This window comes from Callospermophilus lateralis, chromosome 13 (genome assembly GCF_048772815.1).
Source record: "Callospermophilus lateralis isolate mCalLat2 chromosome 13, mCalLat2.hap1, whole genome shotgun sequence".
Taxonomy (NCBI): Eukaryota; Metazoa; Chordata; class Mammalia; order Rodentia; family Sciuridae; genus Callospermophilus; species Callospermophilus lateralis.
This window is the reverse complement of record NC_135317.1, coordinates 67734610-67757015: the sequence shown is the minus strand read 5'-3', so window position 1 is coordinate 67757015 and position 22406 is coordinate 67734610. Positions and strand designations below refer to the sequence as shown.

The following is a 22406-nucleotide window of genomic DNA, read 5'->3' as shown; positions in this document are numbered from 1 at the left end:
TTTCCATTTCAACTCTCCCACTCCAATCCATCCCTATGAATCTGAATGTGTCACTAATATTCTCTAGACCTGCTTCTTGCTTGTAAACTGCATATAAAATACCCACTTACTAGAGTAATGAGTTATGACAATTATATTGGGTAGCATATGTAAAGCTTTTAAATACAGAGCATACCAGAGAGTTCTTATTTTATGAATGACAGTTGTTATTATCATTATCCCCAATTACATGATTCTTGAAATTTGGAGGTAAATGGCTAGTTCACTTGGCTGAAGCACTAAGAAGGGGGCAGGGAGAGGAATTCCCTCCTAGTTCCTACCCTTTTTTGCATTGTTCTTTATCCTGCCCAATCCAGAACAAGATGATCCTGCCAGTGGACTAGAACTCTCAGAAAAATGGAATGTGCAGTTCTAATCCAATTAGGAGCAATGCATGTATGGTTCAGAATAGAAATGAATAAATGAGGAACTGCTTCTTAGAGAGGGATAAACAGAGATCCCCAGATTTGAAGATGAAATTATTGAGCCATGTGAGTAAAGTCACAAGCACAGGGAGTAGACTAGATCTCCAGGTATAGTTCTTTAGGTTATCCTCTATGCAAGGCAGGCATTTTTTAAAAAAATATTTTTTTAGTTGTATATGGACACAATACCTTTATTTTCCTTGTTTACTTTTTAAATGTGGTGCCAGGGATGGAACCCAGTGCCTCATGCAGGATAGGCAAGCACTCAACCACTGAGCTACAACCCTGGCTCCAAGGCAGGCATTTTTAATGGTGAGTTCCTATACCTTCTAGAGAAAAGTTGCTGCCCTTTTAAAAGATTGTTAACATACTTTTAAAGTTGTTTTTCTCTTTGTTTCAGCTAAGGATCTTTGGAAAAACTTAAAAAGAATGAACCAAAATCATTGAGCATCATTATGACTTAATTCTTTTTAGATGACTTGAAATAGACTTTGCTTATTACAATGCTAAATCTTCTGCCCAGAAGTGTTTGTATCTGCTATTTTTGTCTGAACATGTGATTATGACCACAGAACTGAGCATGCTCAGGAATATGTACCTCACTATATATGATGATGAGTGTTCCCTATTTGGATATGTATAAATCTCCCTAATAAAGCTCTTACTTTCTTTGTTCTAGGAGAACACTGCTTTGCAATAATTTGCAAAGAACCCTCCATTACTACAGTGGTGTAAGTAGCAACTGTCTTTCCATCTCTCCATTTCTTTATCTCCTGGTTTTGCTTATTGGCTTTATACCTTTCATCCCACTGCACTTGGCCACAGTGAATGACTGTATGCCGCTGGTGTTCCTTCTTTCTTTGGTTTCTACCTAGCCTAGGTTATATTTCAATGAAGCTGAAAGAAGAAATGATGTCTAAAGCAGGCCATTGGCTATGTGTTTGCGGTTCAAATTTTGTTGGAGAGGTATGTAAAATAGATGCTGCCACGAGTCATGTGTTAGTGTTTTCATGTTTCCCAAATCATTCAGTACACTCAGAAATGATGCTCACCTGGTAGAATTTTAGCATAATACCCAGAGCAGCACTGATGATTTGGTTGTATCTCCCGAATTCGACCACCACAACAAACTCCCACTGAATTCAGAATGAATGGGATATACTTTTCTTCACAACAGTGGTATCCAGGCTTGGGGTCATAGAGAACTCCATTACAACAAACCTGAAAGTTTGAAATCATTTTTAAAGAAATGTAACTTTAATTAGGAGCATTCTATCTCATGTGATACAATTATTTTCTCATAAGGTCTTGATCTGAGATGATATCATGCATATTTCATAGGTTTAAAAAATGTATCTCCCAGCATCATTCAAATTCTATAAATAATGTTTTCTGAGATGCAGTACAGGTTTTTTTAGCCTTCAACAATGCTTTATTTTCTACTATAATACTCTATAAATATGAACTATTTTTGTCCACCAGTGCTTCCAATGTAAAAAATTCTTCTGATTTAATGAACACTTCCCCTCAAATGTATATTTTTATTTTAATGGTTGTTTAATTTGAAAACACAGTGTCTATGGAAGCTATCTCTCATTGATCCTTCTTTTTTTCTCTTAATAAATTGAATTTTTCTTAAACTGCATATGGTCCCTAACTTATGAACCCAGTTTTCAGAAAAGGCAATCTCAATGGAGGTCTACTGTCTATGTGTCTGTCTGTCTATCTCATAGGCGACCACATATAAAAAAGAAAATTTATATGAAAATTAATTTTGAAAAGCTATCCTTATTTTTCAAAAGTTATTTAAAAGCAAAGAAATTGGGCTCGATTCCAAAGTCCACCCCTGTGATTCCTCAGGTAGCCTGGCTACTGACTCAACTGTAATGAACTTTTTGTGCTTTAATTGTTAGCAATGAGGATTCAAAATTAGTCTAATTCCAAAAATAAATTGGGCAGTTCTTTCCTTCAATTTGTATGAAAGGTAAATTTTGAAATCAGGTCATATCTGTAGGAGCTAACTGAGAAATCTCTCTTGAATTTGAGGTTTAGGTAGGCTGATTAGGGTGAAGCAGCACATCATCTCTGCCTTGTTTCATGACATTGTTTGATTTGAAAGCATTTAGTAAAATGTCATTCACTCATAGTACGTTTCTGGACACTTCAACTCATCTGGTCTTCTCTTTTATCAGCTTACCCAGTACTTCTTATTCTCTTTTGAAATAATTTCTCAAGAATTTATTTAGTGATGAGCCATTAAGACTGGCTGATATTCAACCTTTCATTATCAATGTCATTCGCATCTTCCTTTCTCTAAGAGAAATATGCCTTTCTTCCCACCCACTCTGGCTTCCATCACTGATGGGGTCCCAAAAGAACGTTTTCAAGGAAATTTTTCTCTTGGGAGATTTCTCAATAAACAAAGTGTTTCCTAAACCTAATCCAGTCTTCATTTTATTGTCTCCGAGGTATGAATGGGAATTTCAATAATCGGAACTGATTTGCATGTGGCTAATTTTCAAATAGGTTTCTTTTCCTTGCTCCATGGTTTTCAAATGAATTTTGCGATCCAATTATTCTCTAAGTGTGATTCCTGGACCAGCCATAGAGGGAATCACCTGGGAACGTGTAAGAAATACAAATTCTCACAGTCCACCCCAGATCTACTGAACAGAATCTCTGGGAGTAAAATCTATCGTCTGGGTTATAACAATCCCTTCAGGGCTAATTCTCTGAGATTGAAGAACCACAATTTGTAATCATGTGTAATCACGTGGGGGAGCTTGAATAAGTATTTTAGGTACTCCCGATGTTGTAGTGATTTAGCCAGAGGTTCTTAGACTCACAATAAAAGTCTCTTTTCCACTTCTTTGTAACTTCTCATTTTAGGAAATAGATAGTTGTACCTAAGCCCAAGTTAAAATTTACAAATAAGCTTTTTTTTTTTTTTTTTGGAAATTAAATAAACTTCCTCATTCTCTTTTGCTGACAATACCTATGTTGCCTCTTAAATTCTTAAAATGAAGACTTCCTATGAATCATCATTATGAATTACATCTCCTTTTAATAATTTATAACATTTGTCTTAAGAGTAGCATGTGACTTTTTTAAATTTTAAAATAGATTCTTTTTCCTATTTGTTCTTTCTAGATAGACATGATAATAGAGCATATTTTGACATAATATGCATGGATGGAATATAACTTATTCTAATTAGGATCTCATTCCTCTGGTGGTACATTATATAAAATTTCAGTGGTAGTGTATTCGTATATGAACATAGGAAAGTTATGTCCAGTTCATTCTACCATCTTTCCTATTCCTGTTCCCCCTCCCCTTTCTCTTCATTCCCCTTTGTCTAATCCAATGAACTTCCATTCTTCTCTCCCTGACTCTTATTATGTGTTAGAGTCCACATATCAGAAGAACATTTGGCCTTAGGGTTTGGGGGCCTGTCTTATTTCACTTAGCATAATAGACTACAGTTCCATCTATTTACAGACAAATGCAATAATTTCATTCTTCTTTAAGGCTGAGTAATATACCATTGTGTATATAAAATATGTATACAGTTTCTTTATCCATTCATCTGTTGAAGGCCATCTAGGTTGGTTCAATAGCTTATCTATTATGAATTGAGCTGCTATAAACATTAGTGTGCCTGTGTCACTATAGTATAATGATTTAAGTCCTTTGGGTATATGCTGAGGAGTAGGATAATTGGGTTAAATGGTGGTTCCATTCCAAGTTTTCTGAGGAATCTCCATAGTGCTTTCCAGATTGGTTGCACCAATTTGCAGTCCCACCAGCAATGTATGAGTGAACCTTTCCCTCACATTGTCACCAATCGTCATTGTTACTTGTATTCTTGATAATTGCCATTTTGACTAGAATGAGATGGAATGTCAGTGTAGTTTTAATTTGCATTTCTTTAATTGCTATATATTTTAAACATTTTTTTCATACATTTGTTGACTGTATTTCTTCTTTTGCCTGTTCAGTTCCTTTGCCCATTTATTGATCTTTTTTTGGTGTTAAATTTTTTGAGTTTTTATATATCTCACATTCTGTAGGCTCTCTCTTCATGTTCTTGATGTTTCTTTTGAAGAATATTAGATGAAATTTACCCATGCCAGTTTCCCAAAGGTGAACTTTTCCTTCCTCATTCTGCAATTTACATTTATTCTTTATAAAAGTTTGGAGTCTTTTCTTTTTCTCCTCTCTCTCTCTCACACTCTCTCCCGCCCCCCATAGAATAGTAGAAAGTGTCTTTCTTTTTTCTATCTTAATCATTTTTCTTAATTGTTTTAAAATTAGACTAAACAGCTTTTTGTCATCTGGAAAGAATTGAATTTAATAATACTATACAAATAGTCATTTACTTGGTGCAAAGTCTCATTAAATTTCTTCAAAGCTTGGCTGGGTGTGGTGGCACACGTCTGTAATCCCAGAAGTTTGGCTTGGGAGGCTGAGACAGGAGGATCCTGAGTTTAAAGCCAGCCTCAGCAAAAGAGAGCAACTTAGTGAGACACTGTCTCTAAATAAAACACAAAATAGGGCTGGTGATGTGGCTCAGTGGTCGAGTCTCCCTGAGTTCAATCTCTGGTACCAAAAAAAAAAAAAAAAAAAATTCTTCAAGAGCTTACAAAAATAGTTTTGGATATCAAAGTACACACAAAAAAGTGAAGGAATATGTAAGTAATTCATCCTAAACATATAGAATCTATTATACTTTATTAATATTCTGGTATACTCTGTTAATTTTTTCTTCATCCCATAACAGGTATATTTTAATTTAACTTGGTTATATTAAGAAAATTTACTTTTTGATATTTTGGAATACACTTAAACTAAAACATTAACTTTCCTACTTTTACTCTTTTTTTGCTTTAATTTCACTGTATGGTTTAGAAATGAAACTATTATCAAATCCTTTATCACACCTCGGCTATGATGATAACTTCTGGCCAGAATCAGTTTTTATTTTGATGAACTTTTATCATTAAACAAACTTTGAAGTACTAAATCATATGCCTATGTAATTATTCTTCACTCATCATTGGATAATATATGTTAAAATAATGGAAACAAAAAGTGAAGATTAAATTTCATATTTTCCTCAATATTTCCACAAGTTTTATCTTTTTATTCCATAGAGAAGATATTTAATGGGTAAATTTATTCTAGCATTTTTTTTCCTCTAAGAAATTTAATTTTATGAAAGCATGTTCATTAGACAGTACATATTTAGTGGTCTAAAATGATATAAAACTTAGCAATAATAACAATTTTGGAGACTGTCAAAAATGTATAGTTGGTAACTGACGAGTTTGATTCATCGCTAAGATGATAACTACTGCTAAGCTTGTGTCAGCCATAATAATTTGTAGTTTGATCCATATTGCTTCAATAACTCACTTTCTTAATTACTGAGTTCTTTTGCAGTGAATCTTATGAATTTAACAGTAGCTTTAGTCATTGAATGTGTGATGTTGTTGATAAATAGGAACATTATTTCATTATATGAGATGCTACCTTCAAACTAAGGATTTTTCTGTGTCGTTTGTCAATAAAAGCCATTTACAAACTCTCTGTCTGGCTGTATTATTGATCTGTTTCCTAAACAGCAACTAATATGAACATTAATCTACAAATGACCATAATTCTAAAATATTTCTGACAAACCTTGAGAGGTCCTGTTCACAGTTACTCATCAGTGTCATGTAAACCAACATCCATTTGTAGCTGAATGGATTGGTTGTAAAGAAAATTTCAAGTGCCTCAATCAAATACAAATTTGGGAGGTTCCTTATCATCCTAATAAACTCGTATTTCCTGTAAAGATGATGAAAAATGGAAAGGCTAAAATGCCCATGGGGATGACTGCGTTGTTATAAGCATCCTTTCTTCTCCTTGGGGGTCCTCAGAACAGTAGCAGGAACATCTATCATGACACAACATGGTCAAAGGAGCAAGGGATTTTACCTGAAATGTTCAATGAAGAAAACATTGCACTGACTGGTTTGAAAAGGTTTACCTTGGCTTCAGGAGAGTAGCAAATGTGGCCACAGATAGTTTTGTGTTTTTGACACTTCAGTGCCTCGCAGAGCTCATCCCTAAAGTCCTCCATTAACTTCTGGGTCTTAGGGCATGAATGCCATGTTTTCCGTAAAAGATCATATCCAAGTATGATGCCATTTGGCTTCCCTGGAGACACCCAATCAATTTGAAGGGATCTGCAACAGACAGAATAATCGATACTTCTGAAAAGACGACATTTAACGTTACTGCTACCAGCCAACCCTATTTTTTCAATTCATGCTCCAGATTAGTCAAAAGATCTATTTCTTCACGAACTTCCAAACTTAAAAAAAAGAAGAAATAGATATTAATGTGTATTTAATACATACAAATACATATTTACACGCATACATGTAACTACCATATAGCATGCTTTGAGAATCAATCAAAGTCATTTTAGCTTTTGGGAGAATAACACAAAATATGAGTCCAGTCGTTCATCTAGTTTAGTTTCCAAGATGAAGAAAATATCCCTGTTGGTGACTAATTGGGGGAAGTCAACATGACATTTGGTTTGCTACGCAAAGATAAAATACAGATAACATGAGTCGGTGAACAGGATGAAAACAAGAATGTGTTGAACCTAATTCTTACCTCTCCCTGCCTTCTCCTTTGCCTTAATTTGCTAGGACTAGCGATATAACACATAGTTGCCAAACAATGGAACTGTAAAACAGCTATGGAATTTTTTTAGGGACTTTCAATTTTCCTGGTACAGCTGTCATATTTTTCCTTCCTTTTCCTTTCTGATGCACGAGATGTCTGCAACTTTAGTAATCACCGTATAGTGATTTGAGAAAGTCTATATACCACAAGTCCGTACATCACCAAGATATCACCAGGAATTTGGTATTGCTGAGACAACACCAACCATTATTTACATCTGGAACTCTCTATTTAAGTCTCTATTGTTGGGGTTTTGTTATTTGCAGCCAAAACAAATACACACATTTATAAAATCCATAGTATCACAAACTTCCTTCAAATGTACTTGACTTCAATACATCTTCATTTTTGAATCACCTAAGTAGATTTTTGTTTTTCTCCAACCATTCTTTAACTAGCATGGTTAGGTGTGTTTTGTGGTCAGGAATGCAGGAATTGGAAATTCCTATGACACATTCTTTTAAATCATCATGCTCTTAAAGAAGATATCTGATTTTATAAAAACTGACCCACAATTTCATTTAAAACACAGATATGCTCTTTATTTTTCTTTTGTAGGGATGGTATACAGTGAGGGTATAATGTCTGACCAAACTTTACTGCATTTCCCATGATCTATTAATATTTTATATGCTGTAGCAAATGAGATCATAGTGTAAAACTGCACACAGAGGATACGACTCTGAATAAAATGACTACTCTTAGGTTAAAGTTACAGAACTTTAATTTTGCACTTAGGTCTGCTTGCTGGAAAGATACTGCTTCAATCACACCTATGTATCACCTTTAGGATTTTCTTAACAAGCCCTATGTACAGGAGGTAAAGTTTTCAATAAAGCCCCAGAGCGTCAAACATGACACATCCTTGCTGCAGACCATGGCAAGCAAATCTTTCTCTTTGTAAATGTAAAAATGATATTTATCTTTCTTCTCATTGCTTCTAAAAGATTAACGGAACTTTGATATTCGTTATCAATTTGTTTTTTATAATTCTAGAATTTCCAGCCATAACCTTTCACCAATAAGGAATAGTTATAGGCTGCCTTTTATACAGAAAACATTCCAGTAAGTGCGTTAGAGGAAAGCAAGTGTATGTGAGCCTTCTCCCTATACTTCAAAAGTCTCACCATAAAGTCTAGCAATAACCTATATTGATCAATTTCCTGCCAGTGTGTAAAATAACATTTTTACCATATTTTATTTATTTATTTCTTACTGGAGATTGAACCCAGAGGTGCTTAACCACCGAGCTAGATCCCAAGCCCTTTTTATTTTTTATTTTGAGACAGGATCTCACTAAGTTGATGAGGGCCTTGCTAAATTACTGAGACTGGCTTTAGATTTATGATCCTCTTGCCTTGCTAGGATTACAGACGTGTGCCACTACACTGGGCTGTACCTTTTATTTTAAGGAGAAGAAGATCCTCATAGACCAAATTCCTGAACCCCATCAGAATTCCAAATGCTATTACATGTAAGGCATTCAATTAAGCCCAAATACATTAAAAAGCAGCAGTCAAGATAAACTTGACCTTTTAATAGACTGTTAAAAATTATTGTTCCATTTTCTTTTTACAAACATAACACATTCTGTAAGAAGACTTTGTAGATAGGAAATTGATGTCACCTATGAGAAAACAATTTCATAGGTGACTAGTGGAGTCGCTGTTATTATTCAAAAGTATCCAACTTTCAAATTAATTCTGCATTCTGCAGATATGTCTTTTTATTCATCACATAATTAACTGCAGAAAAGGCCACATTTAAGCAATATTCAAGGGTCTGACTTATCCACAAAAGCTGGTGAACGAGAAAGGTCTACAATATACCAGGCAGAATACCATGACATTGTGACTTCTTTTCTTGTGCAACATAACCACAAGTGAGACTACCTACATATTTATTGAGAAAATGAACAGTTTAGCTTTTGAGGATTTAAATCGTTGACATGAAGGCAAATGATCAAAGAAAAAGAGGGTATTTAACTTCTGTCTATCTCTCATCGGAATCAACTGGACGAACAACAGTGTCTTTTGGTGGTTGACTTGAAAATGAAAGATATCTCTAAGAAATATGCACCACTAGTAATGGGATTAATGGTTTCATTGCTTTGATGTTTAAGAGCAAACCAGAAGGAAAATCCTAAGTCCTAGGAGTGAGAATTAAATATCGGTGAACTCAAGCTGAAGTGTGTGTGTGTGTGTGTGTGTGTGTGTGTGTGTGTGTGTGTGGTTGTATACTCATGTATACATATAAATTGAGAATTTTTGATTGGATCGTTTTCCTAGATTTTTTTTTCATGAAATAACTCTAGGAGTCTACTTAGTTTTCAGAGCAGTAGGAACTGAAGTTTAACATGGCTTAAATAGCTTCTAATCAAAGCCATCATGTCTATGTACATTGTGTTACATGAAGTCATTGTGCAGTCAGACATTCTAGTTGGACATTGACTTCTGCGACACTAACTAATATTGTGGCTATGCCCATGGGATTTATTATTTCCATTTGTCACTTCAAGAAGTACAAAATATCTTAGAATATGGAAAGGACTATGGGAAAAATAATTTCTTACCACTTACCTAACACAGGTGAATATCAAAATAATACAATAATTTTTATGAAGATTTAGGGTTCACACTGGTACTTTTAACATTTTATTATAAAATTTTATTATTATTTTGTCAAAATATTCTTGTTTTGGCCAAAGGGAAAAAAAAAGTCACATACCCTAAAATATCTTCTTAAATTGCCACGTGTTAAATAGCTTCACATTCCTGATCATTTTTAAATAGGCATTTTCTTTTTCTATTCAATTTGGTTATTTTTGTCAATCATTTTATGTACCACTCAAGTTTTCAACAGTATTCTAGATCATGATTACCAAAAATGAACAGAACATTTTAACATAAGAGGATATAAATGGATTTTGACAAAGTATTAATTCTTTGCTCTTAAATCATGTCATTGAATATTTAATATTCCTAGTGGGATATGTAGTAAAAGTTGCAGTGGTTGAAAATCAATACTCAAAACCCATGTCCTTGAGATATGAAACATGCATACATGAAGCACATGAGATGTTATATAATAATATAAAATCGGGTATTTTCAAAATGTAGTTCAGTATACAATCATAAAAGTATGTAAGCAAAGACTACTGTATAATAAACTCACCAAGGAAAGTTTCATAGAAATGGAAGCAAACTTGCATTGTTTAAGAAGAGGATGGGAAGAATTTGGGCCAGGAAGACCGACATCAGCATAAGTTAGAGGCAGGAATCAACGTGGTTGATGAATGATCCACATCCAGCAATAATGAAAAGTCCATTTTAATACACAAAATAAGTATTAGGGTTCCTCAAGTACCATGTTGAGGAGTTAGTAAAATAGGGTAATTGTGTGGGTTGTCACTAATAAAATCAAAATCTTCTTTAGAATTAATAACCTGGTAAATGAGAGTGGACATGACCAAAGGCAAGACAAACATTGGTAGTCTAAACGCGATAGAATGTGAACTTTGGATTTCCTCTTATTTAGAAGTTGCAATTATTGTTCCAAATTGAGGATAACAGATGATGAGTTTCTTCATTTAAGAGTGGTAAGTTTCTGCCTTTTAAAGGGAACCTCAAGGTTCTGCTAAGTTCTGAGGATAACACTGACCCATAACCCTAATCAACCAAAAGAAATGGAATTTGAGGGGGAGTTTCTAAAAACATAAACTTTATAATAAATATTTATTAAATACCTAACATAAAACCAGGCATCATTCTGTATTTATCAGTGACACAAACAGATAAAGTTCTTTTTTATCATGAAACTTACTTTATTTTTGGAGGAGATGAACAGTACACAAACACATAAATATGTAATCTATCAGGATAAAAAATCCAGGAGCACTGGAATGCACTGAACAAGAGACAGGATATTAAAACATGAGATCAGGTGGATGTTGGTAGGATGGAATAGGATATTGCAAATCATACAGGATTTTTTAGTATAGGAAAATTAATTTGGATTCATTTTTGAATGTTTTGGAAAATCATTGGCAGTTTCTGACCTAAGAAATGGAAGGGAGTTACTTACTTAGCACCCCGCCACTGCCATTCCACATACATAGCCTGGGCTCTAGAAAGAAGTTTCAAATTCAACACTCAGAGAAATTGAAAGAGGAGAAATTGGAAAGACTTTCATCTCATAGTTAGCACTTAACTGAAGCACAGAAATGTCTAAGCCCAATCTGCTGCTGTCTCTGGAAAGAAGTGTGGCAAGGAGGTCTTGGGACGGTTTAACATAGGCCCCTGAGTTTGGCATTTTTTGTTGTTGTTGCTGTTTGTTTGTTTTTTAATTTTTATTATTAGTTGTTCAAAACATCACATAGTTCTTGACATATCATATTTCATATATTTGACTCAAGTGGGTTATGAACTCCCATTTTTACCCCGTATACAGATTGCAGAATCACATCGGTTACACATCCACTGTTTTATATATTGCCATACTAGTGTCTGATGTATTTTGTTGCCTTTCCTATCCTCTACTATCCCCCCTCCACTCCCCTCCCATCTTCTCTCTCTACCCCATCTACTATAATTCATTTCTCCCTCTTGTTTTTTTCCCTTTCCCCTCACTTCCTCTTATATGTAATTTTGTATAACAATGAGGGTCTCCTTCCATTTCCATGCAATTTCCCTTCTCTCCCCCTTTCCCTCCCACCTCTCGTCCCTGTTTAATGTTAATCTTCTTCTCATGCTCTTCCTCTCTGCTCTTTTCTTAGTTGTTCTCCTTATATCAAAGAAGACATTTGGCATTTGTTTTTTAGGGATTGGCTAGCTTCACTTAGCCTAATCTGCTCTAATGCCATCCATTTCCCTGAAAATTCCATGATTTTGTCATTTTTTAGTGTAGAGTAATACTCCATTGTATATAAATGCCACATTTTTTAATCCATTCATCTATTGAAGGGCATCTAGGTTGGTTCCACAGTCTAGCTATTGTGAATTGTGCTGCTATGAACATCGATGTAGCAGTATCCCTATAGTACGCTCTTTTAAGGTCTTTACAGAATAGTCCAAGAAGGGGAATAGCTGGGTCAAATGGTGGTTCCATTCCCAGCTTTCCCAGGAATCTCCATACTGCTTTCCAAATTGGCCGCATCAATTTGCAGTCCCACCAGCAATGTACAAGTGTACCCTTTTCCCCACATCCTTGCCAGCATTTATTGTTGTTTGACTTCATAATGGCTGCCAATCTTACTGGAGTGAGATGGTATCTTAGGGTGGTTTTGATTTGCATTTCTCTGACTGCTAGAGATGGTGAGCATTTTTTCATGTACTTGTTGATTGATTGTATGTCCTCCTCTGAGAAGTGTCTTTTCAGGTCCTTGGCCCATTTGTTGATTGGGTTATTTGTTTTCTGTTCATGGATAGGCAGAACTAACATCATCAAAATGGTGATATTACCAAAAGTTCTCTATAGGTTTAATGCAATGCCAATCAAAATCCCAATGGCATTTCTTGTAGAAATAGATAAAGTAATCATGAAATTCATATGGAAAAATAAAAGACCCAGAATAACAAAAGCAATTCTAAGCAGGAAGTGTGAATCAGGCAGTATAGCGACACCAGATTTCAAACTATACTACAGAGCAATAGTAACAAAAACAGCATGGTACTGGTACCAAAACAGGTGGGTGGACCAATGGTACAGAATAGAGGACACAGAGACCAATCCACAAAATTATAACTATCTTATATTTGATAAAGGGGCTAAAAGCATGCAATGGAGGAAGGATAGCATCTTCAACAAATGGTGCTGGGAAAACTGGAAATCCATATGCAACAAAATGAAACTGAATCCCTTTCTTTCACCATGCACAAAAGTTAAGTCAAAATGGATCAAGGAGCTTGATATCAAATCAGAGACTCTGCATCTGATAGAAGAAAAAGTTGGCTCCGATCTACGTATTGTGGGGTCGGGCTCCAAATTCCTTAATAGGACACCCATAGCACAAGAGTTAAAAACAAGAATCAACAAATGGGACTTAATCAAACTAAAAAGTTTTTTCTCAGCAAGAGAAACAATAAGAGAGGTAAATAGGGAGCCTACATCCTGGGAACAAATTTTTACTCCTAATACTTCAGGTAGAGCCCTAATATCTAGAGTATACAAAGAACTCAAAAAATTAAGCAATGAGTTTGGCATTTTGGAAAGCACAGAAAATGGTGCTTGTTTCGTAGAAGATTCTGAAGGTCAGGGATGGGCCAGAGCAGCTCTGTGATAATAAGACTACAGTGCCACAATAGAAAGCTATATGTGTATATTTTCAGAGGTCTAAGTTTCCTTTGAGCCAAGTGGATGTTTATCAAGATGGCTAGGCATGGCTACCTTGAAGGAACAGTGACTGACCAGGATGGCAGTCTTCTCAGATGAGACAAGTCTTTGGGATATTGTGATCTCCTGGCACCACAGAGAGAGAAGACATGTCAGGAAATTTAGCCACGTGGATATCCTTCTCGGGACCTCTCAAAATTGTCCATGAAAGCATCACCCGACACACAGAGGGCTACACAAACATTATCCAGTGCTGATTGTGAAATAATAAAACCATAACACCAGGAAGAGGCCCACTTGGATGAAAGGGAATAGGAGAGAAAGCTAGGAAAGGAAAGAGCAAGCTACAATCAGGTCTGACCCTGAAAAACAGGAGAAACTTTGAACTAGATGTGAGTTGAACATATTTCTGGAAATAGGATGGACTTTTGAATACTTGATCATGAATCTTAATTGCTGACTCATAACTCATAGACTCATAACTAAAAAAAAATTTGAAAGTCATAAGATGTTCCTGAGAGGTATTCAAGAGTTGAGAATAAGACCAAAGTATATTTAAGGCAATAAGTAGTAAATGAAAAGTAAAGCTTTTTCATCTTTATATCTAATTGAATTTAGACAGCTCCAACACTTTATGTAAACTGAACTGATGAAAGCATGGGATAGGGTGGGGTTGGTGGAAATAGAGGAACATGTATGAGAAGATGCTCTAGAAGAACATATACTGAAAGTGACATTTAATGAACTCAGGAGATTTGAAAAAAAGTCAAAGATATGTATTTTTTATAATATGCAGGATGATGAGCCTTTGCAGTAGTGGATGTTGGGGGAAAAGATGAGTTTGGTGAGAATTTACTTTCAGCTCAAGTTTATGGAAGTGATCAGTGGACATCAAAATAGAAAATCAACAGGCAACTGGATATAGGGAAGTAGGGTTTAGGGAAAAAATAGGGTCAGAGGGCTTTGAGACATCAGTATGACTAAAGTTGTAAGAATGGTTGAACTGAGCAGGAAGATGAGTCTTTCTGCTGAAGACAAACAGAATTAATGAGTAAGTCTGTAATAGAAGAGAGCCAACGGCCAAAATGAGTGAGAAGAAAGAACTGGACTTTGCTAAGAGTCATGAAGACCACCTGAGTGACTGAGCTGCTTCTGTGGGAGCTACAGATGGTAGAAAGGTTAGGAGGAATTTGGGAAGAAGAAGGAGGTGAGGAAATGGAAGTAGTGATGGCAATTTTGAGCATAAGCTTCAGTGCATGCCTAGTGACTCAAGAGGTGGAGTTGGAAGAATTGCAAGTTCAAAGCCAGCCTCAGCAACGTAGTGAGACCCTGATTCAAAAAAATAAAAAAAATTAAAAAAATAAGAAAGAAAGAAAGAAAGAAAAAGCTTCATATTCTGTAAGGTCTCCTCGAGCAATGAATTTGATAATTAGAAATAATTGGCTATCAAAACAATACTATTCCTTGAAAGCCGTTGTGATTAGATCTCTACAACAGTACTAAATGTACTCCAAATTCTCTCCTTTAAGAATCCTTCCCATATCTTTTAAAGATTTAAGCAGAAAATTCTAGTTCAAATTAAAAGTTATATCTATTCATCCAAATTAGCTAGGGAGGGATTTTAGAATATGAGTAAGGCATGGGTGATTTATTTTATATTCTACGGTTCAACATTTCTTCCTGTTAAACCAAACATACAAAAACATGATTTTATTTTTTTATGTATAATGTTAAGATCATTACTTCAGTCTAGGCTGTCAGTCACCCAAACCAAACAAACAAAACAGGGAAAGAAAATCAGGAATGATTTTGATAGGGGGTGTCCCTCAAAAGCTCTTGTGTGAAAGCAGGTGGGTAAAATGATCAGATTATGAAAGTTATAAAAAATTCACTCCATCCTCATTGAATGAACTAACTGGGTGGTAACTATAGGCAGGTGGGGCATGGCTGCAGGAAGTGGGTATCAGGGATTATATATTTTATCCACCTGGCTCCTTCCTCTTTCTGTTTCTTCTTTCTGGCCTTCACGAGCAGAGCAGCACTCCTCTGCCTTGTCCTTACCCCATGATGTTCTATCTCACTTTGACCTGAGCAATGGGGTTGGCTGACCATAAACTGAACCTCAGAAATCATGAGCCAAAATAAACTTTTCCTCCTCTAAGTTTTTCTTGTTATGGATTTTGCTCACAGTGACTAAAAGCTGACTAATACAGAAGAGATTCCCGGGTATCTGTCATAGTATGAAAAAATAGGAGCCTCACAGTTTAACCTCTAATTTGGTTTGAGGCAAAAGGGGAGAGACTCTTTCTCCATAAACTCTGACCTCTTGTGCCATATTCAACTCCAAGTTAAGGAATTTGAAAATACAGGGGGATTCATGAAGGATGATAGTGGTTCAACCTTCATTTAGAGTCACCCAGACTAGGCTGCTCTCATAAAGATTTCCGAAAAGTTGGTATATAAAAATAATTTTTGCTGCCATTCAGTATCTTGAGGCAAATTTTAAAACCATTATTTGTGAGCACTAAAGAGACATTACATCTCAGACTCCTCATCAATAATACAGCCCCAAACTCAGTTGGAACTGAAAAAACTGCCATAGTTCCAATTAAAGGCAATAAAAGACATGATCTGCATTCTCTCTCTGCCTTCCCTTGAGCTTCGTGCCTGGAAACCGTGCATTTTGGAATCCTAGCAGTAATGTAATAAAATCTCATCCTTGTTTATGTTCTTCTCTGAGCTTTTCCTTTTATGGAGAATAAATAAGTAAACCTCACAGGGAGCCCAATACCAAGTAAAGATGTCAGCTGGAGTGTTTGTCATATTTCAATCAAAGCCAGAGCCAGCCAGCTATCTTCATCCAGCACTCTCTACATTCTCGAGGACCAGAATTAATGAATTAGCTATTGATTAAATTCCACTCTAGCAAATCCACCAAGGCAAATAAATGAACTACCCAGGGCACGTGTAGGCCATGGCCAGACATGTCTGAGCTATTGATCAGTAGTTAGTATTCTTTGGGGATATAGAAACAGCTGATAATAATATGACAAGTACAGAATATGCAATGCAGAAATAGTTTGTTTCTGGAGAAGCAACTTATAAAGCTAGAAGGGTCCATATGATCTTTCTACAGCTGTGTTCTACGGTATCTCAGGTTTATATATATTAGGAAAATCATGCATAAAAACTTGAACTACAGATGATGTAGTCAAAAGCAAGGAAAAAATAAAGGCCAGGGACAAGGATGAGTCGTAGCATTCTATGCATATGATCCAACACTCTTGTGTGCTCTCTGTACGTGTTATTGAAATATATAAAAGTTAAATTTTAGTGACTGCTGCATTTTTACCTAAAATAGAAAAGGAATATAAGAAATGTATGTTTCATGAGAAACCAGATTATTTTCAATGCTATAGAAGTAAACCTCGTCTACCAATAGTTTTGTAGGAGGATTTTGCATTTGATTTTGCAGATTGCTAACATAAAAAAAGATTTTTAAAAACCAAAATAGAAACATAATTAACAAGTATACATTGCCAGAAGTATAATGCAATTACACAAACAATAACCTGCACACAGGAGGCTAAGGGCTTTGGTGTTGGTAGATTTTGATTAATAGCTTGGCAGCTTATACCTGCTCGTTAAGAGTCTTGCCTTCGGATATTGTTATTCTGCTACTATGGATCATTTTAAGAAAGAAAAGATTTTATATGCCAATATTTGGTTGTGAGTGATTTCTAACAAGTTTTTGCTAGATCTCTGATCGGGGAAAAAAGAAAAAGAAAAAGTCAGCCAAAGGCATTGTAATAAAGAAAAATATGGTGCTGCTTACAGTCTATCTTTCCCACTGATTACAACCAGCAAGTCTGCATACATCACAAAACATGACTATCTGAGGACTTTGAAAAGGCAATAACAGGCAGATCAGGAAAGGAACCACACATGGAAGAATGAAATGTTACGGAATAATTTTCCCATTTTTCTCTCTCTGTTTATCTTGCATCTTTAACTTCAGAGCAGTACCACTATCAAACTGTGAACTGGGCAAGTGAAATCTTAAAGAAAGTCAATCTTTCTGGCCAGAGTACCTGGAACAAAAAAACTTTGCAAGCCAGAGAGTGTAGGGGAAATTCCCATTTTGTTTTGCCTGCCTCCCCGCCACCCACCTCCTTGGGTCCAGCCCTGAGGATAATTCCAGTGAAGGAGGAGCATTGTGGTAGTTGTGGCCAAACAGGAATCCAAAATCTCAAGAAACTCATTTATTTTAATTCAGAGGAACCATAAAAATGGCCCTTGAGGGGCAAAGAATATGAATGGATGGGGAGTAAGACTCTGTTACATTTTTTCTATTTTCCTATCACCTGATTGACCCAAAGAGCAGTTCCACTTCTGCAAACTGTGAGGCAGGAGGACATCCCAACTTCCAAGAGAAACTATCATTTTAGCCAACCTTTTAGGAAAGGAAATCTAACATAAGTATAAAGTGAGGAAGAAATCTCAGAGAAAGCTGGAAGATTTCCTCAGTCTATAAATGAATCAATACAAGCACCAAATCAACGTTAAGCGGCATATTTATAGTTGCCCATTGCATAGCATATTCAAAGGGTGTAGCAAAGTAATGAATTCTGAACTTTTATATAATTCTCCAGCTAAATCTCAAATAATTCATTGAGAAAAAGCATGCTTGGGACAGATGTAAAGTAGCACAGAACAGATTTTGAAAAACGAATTGATTGTTTTAGCTACTGACAAAGCAAGACAGAATTTGTAGTGTGAAGCTAACCAGTTGATCACCTGCTTTAGAAAAACAAAACAAAACAAAAAACCAAAACATACAATCATTCTTCAGATGATTGTAACAGGACTCAAATTATTATAACCTAATATTCAAAATGTCCAGAAAATAATTCTAAATCACTCAAAATTACACTAATCAAAAAAGTCTGGAGCAGTTATATTATTATCAGACAAAATAGATTTAAGAACAAGGAAATCATGAAGAAAAAAGAGATCACAAAAATTTAAAAGGTCAGTTGAGCAAGAAAATAAGCCTCAATGTGCATATAACCAATGATAAAATATTAAAATACATGAATCCAAAATTACATCTGAAGAAGAAACAGATAAATCCACAATTAAATTTGAAAACTTCAAATCTCCTCTTACAAAAATAGACAGAATAACCACAGGAAAATCAGTCTATGTGCTGGTGATCTGAATGTTACACTCATTCAACTTGCATTTATAAAACTGACAAAAACTTAATACACCTTCTCCTCAAGTGTGCAATGGACACTTACCAAAAGAGATCATATTCTGTGTCACGAAACAAATCCTAGTTAATTTAAAAGAATTGAAGTCACAAAATTATGTTCTCAGACCATAAGAGAATTATGACTAGAAATCCATTCAGAAATATCTGGAAAATGCAAAATGCTTAAAAATAAATAATCTCTTTTCAAATAATCTATAGCTCAGGAAGGTTTATGGGAAATTACAAATAATTTGGATAAATGAGATGAGAATTCAGCATTCCAAAAAATTGTGTGAGTCGAACAGAAGTAGGACTTTAGAGGAAAATTCATAGCAGTACGTCTGGATAGTAAAAGAAGAAAAAGGAGGAGAAGGAGGAAAAGGAGTATGAAAAGGAGGAGCAGAGGAGAAAAAAAAAATCTCAAGTCAATAACCTAATCTTTTCTCATCAAGAAACTAGAGAAAGAACAACAAAGCAAGAACAAGGAAGAAAACACTAAAAAGCAGAGCAGAAATTAATGAGATGGCAAATAGAAAATGTAGAAAATCAATAAAACCAACAGATGTTTTTCTGAAAGGATCTACAAAATTGATCAAACTCTTGAGTGACCAAGCAAGAGAGGACACTTGTTACCAATATTGAAAATAAAAATGTGCAAATCAAATCAGACTCTGCAGACAACTGTCTGAGCTGGGCATGGTGGCACGTGCCTATAATCCCAGCAACTCTGCAAGCCAAGGCAGGAGGAACATGAGTTCAAGGCCAACCTGGGCAACATAACAAGGGCCCATCTTAAACAAATAAGCAAATCACTACTTTCTGCCCACATATTTGACAAATTTGGTAAAAATAGTCAATTCTTTGTACATACATGATAACAAACTTTACTTGAAAAAAAATAGGCTGAATCATTTATTTTTATTTTTATTTTTATTTTTTTAAGAGAGAGAGAGAGAGAGATAATTTTTTTAATATTTATTTTTTAGTTATTGGCGGACACAACATCTTTGTTTTTGTATGTGGTGCTGAGGATTGAGCCCAGGCCGCATGCATGCCAGACAAGCGTGCTACGGCTTGAGCCACATCCCCAGCCCCTGAATCATTTTAAATTATTAAGAAAACTGAATTCTGAGTTCAAAATCTTTTTCCAAGGAAAACTTCATAAAAAAGTAAATTTCACTGGTAAGTTCTACCAACACTTAAGAAATAAATGATAACTTTTTAAAGATAATCTCTTCTACAAAATATGAAGAAGGAATATTTCTCAACTCACTTTATGGGGACAGAATCACCATGATTCCCAAAATAGAGAAAGAAAAAAAGACACAGTCCGACGTGTTTCATGAGTATAGATAAAGAAGATAATAGTAAATTGCATGTATCAGTATGCAAAAAAGAAAATATGTCACAACCAAGTGGGGTTTATACATAGACTACAGATTAGTTAATTATTTGCAAACCAATCAATATAATTAACCATCCTATGAATTTAAAAAGTGTAAAAAAAAACATTTGACAAAATTCCATATCCATAATAAAAACTTTCAGAAAATTAAAAATAAAAGGTTAATTCTTCAAACTGATGAAAGGCATCTCCCGAAATGCATAGGTAACATCATGTTTAATGGTAAAAGATTGAAAACTTTCTTTCAAAGATTGGTAACAAGTCAAGGATATGCTTCTATCACCTTGCTGAACTAGATGGTGCAATATGGCAGGAAGAAGAAATAAAAGGCACACGGATTGAAAAGAAGAAATAAAAGTTTCTTTTTATTGAGAATCTATGTTAGCTATGATAAAATTCGTAAGACTCAGATAAGTTTAGCAAGGTTTCTGAATACCAAAATCAATTGTGTTTCTGTACACTAACAATGAGCAATTGGATTTTAATTTGTTTTTAAAAAGCATTAATAATATTGACCAAATTATATTGTTATATTGTGTGCATATATGAATACATTGTGTACAATTGTAGTGCACCAATAAAAATACGGAAAAAAAATCAATAGCGGTACCCCAAAAGAAAATAGTTAGGTACAAATCTAATAAAATATGTGTAGTATCTTTATAATTAATTCTATAAAATATTTTTCAAATAAATGAAAGAATAACTAATTAAATGAATAATAAACCTTGCTCATGACTTGGAACATTTGATTCTGTTGTGATGTACATTCTCATCCAATTGATCTACAGATTCAATCTGATCCTAATTAGAATAACAGAAAGGTTGTATTTTACATATCAATAAGATATTTGCAAAATTTATATGGAAAGACAAAATAATGAGAAAAGCCAAAAAAATTTTTGAGAAAGTCATTGTTGGAATACTCATATTATAAAGCTATAATAATCAAGATTGTAAAACATTGGTAAGTAGATATATATACTGATCAATTGAATAGAAATGAGTCCATATATGAGCAACAAAATGTGTTTAAGTTTATATTTAAGAAAGCTCCAAAATATTCAGTGGAGAAAAGGATCTTTCTAACCAATTGTGTTAGAACAACTGAATATTCAGACCTCAATTTGAATATTAACACAAAATGAATTAACATGAAATGATTTATAGCTATTAATTGAAAATGTAAACACATAAAAGTTCTAGACAAAAGTATAGGAGAAAATGTTTCCAAACTTTGAGCCAAGGAAGGATTTCTTTGATATATCAAATGTATAAACCATAAAAGAAAAACAATGACAAATCAGACTTGGAAAATTTTAAAAATTTTTAAGCAAATGATACATTTAAGTGAATTAAAAAACAAACCACATACTCAAGAAAAATATTTGTATGTTATATGATAAAAATCAAATCCAAATCATATGTTTTAAAACCCAACAATAAGAAAACAATGACTCTAATGAACAAACTGGCAAAAGATTTGAAGAGGCAGTTTGCCATATTGGGAAGACCAATGCCAAATAACACATGCAAAGATATTATCAGTCATGAGGGAAGCATAAATTTAAACCAAGATAATGTAGAACTAAATATCTGTTAAAATCGATGTTAAAAAAGAATACCCAATATTACATTAAGCTTTAGCAAAAACATGGAACTACTCAAACTGCCATACAATGGTAGAAGAAACACAAGATATTACAGCTATTTTATTAATCAGTTGGCAGTTTCTTATGTCTCAGAAATCTAATTCTTACCCAAGTGAAATGAGCAAAAATATAAGTTTACACAAAAGCCTGTATATAAATGTTTATGGTTATTTTATTTATAGGCATGAAAAGCAGAAATCTACTCCAAACTATGAACAAATTATGGTTGTAAATTTCTCCAGTGTACTTCATCATTTGCCTCTCCCTTAGAGACACTGATTTCAAAATGGTATGGAAATCTCTTGTTGATGCTTCTTTCGCTGTCCTTGCTCTTGTTGTACAATGTTCTTTTAAATGGTGTTGCCATTAATTTAATGTATTTGGGTGTAATCAATTTTTAACCACAACAAAAGTGTTTTTCCTTCGTTATCACCTAAAAGAATCATCTTAAAGGAAAAAAGCACCCTAGAGACACAGACACATTTGTTCAGTTTCTCATAAAGCTTAGAGATTATTTTTAGCTCCACATAAATATGTAATTTAAGACATAC

The 22406-nt window shown here is 34.6% G+C and overlaps 1 protein-coding gene across 3 annotated transcripts in view; it reads right to left on the bottom strand.

The window, feature by feature from the left end:
• The window catches only part of Ush2a (usherin), a 724044-nt gene that overhangs the window by 175536 nt on the left and 526102 nt on the right, over window positions 1-22406 (bottom strand). For all 3 annotated transcript variants that reach the window (XM_076831652.1, XM_076831654.1, XM_076831653.1), the window contains 2 exons: window positions 6502-6700; window positions 1517-1685 (listed from right to left, as the gene is read on the bottom strand). In XM_076831652.1, the coding sequence (XP_076687767.1) occupies window positions 1517-1685; window positions 6502-6700 (368 nt within the window). The remainder of the gene's footprint in view (window positions 1-1516; window positions 1686-6501; window positions 6701-22406) is intronic.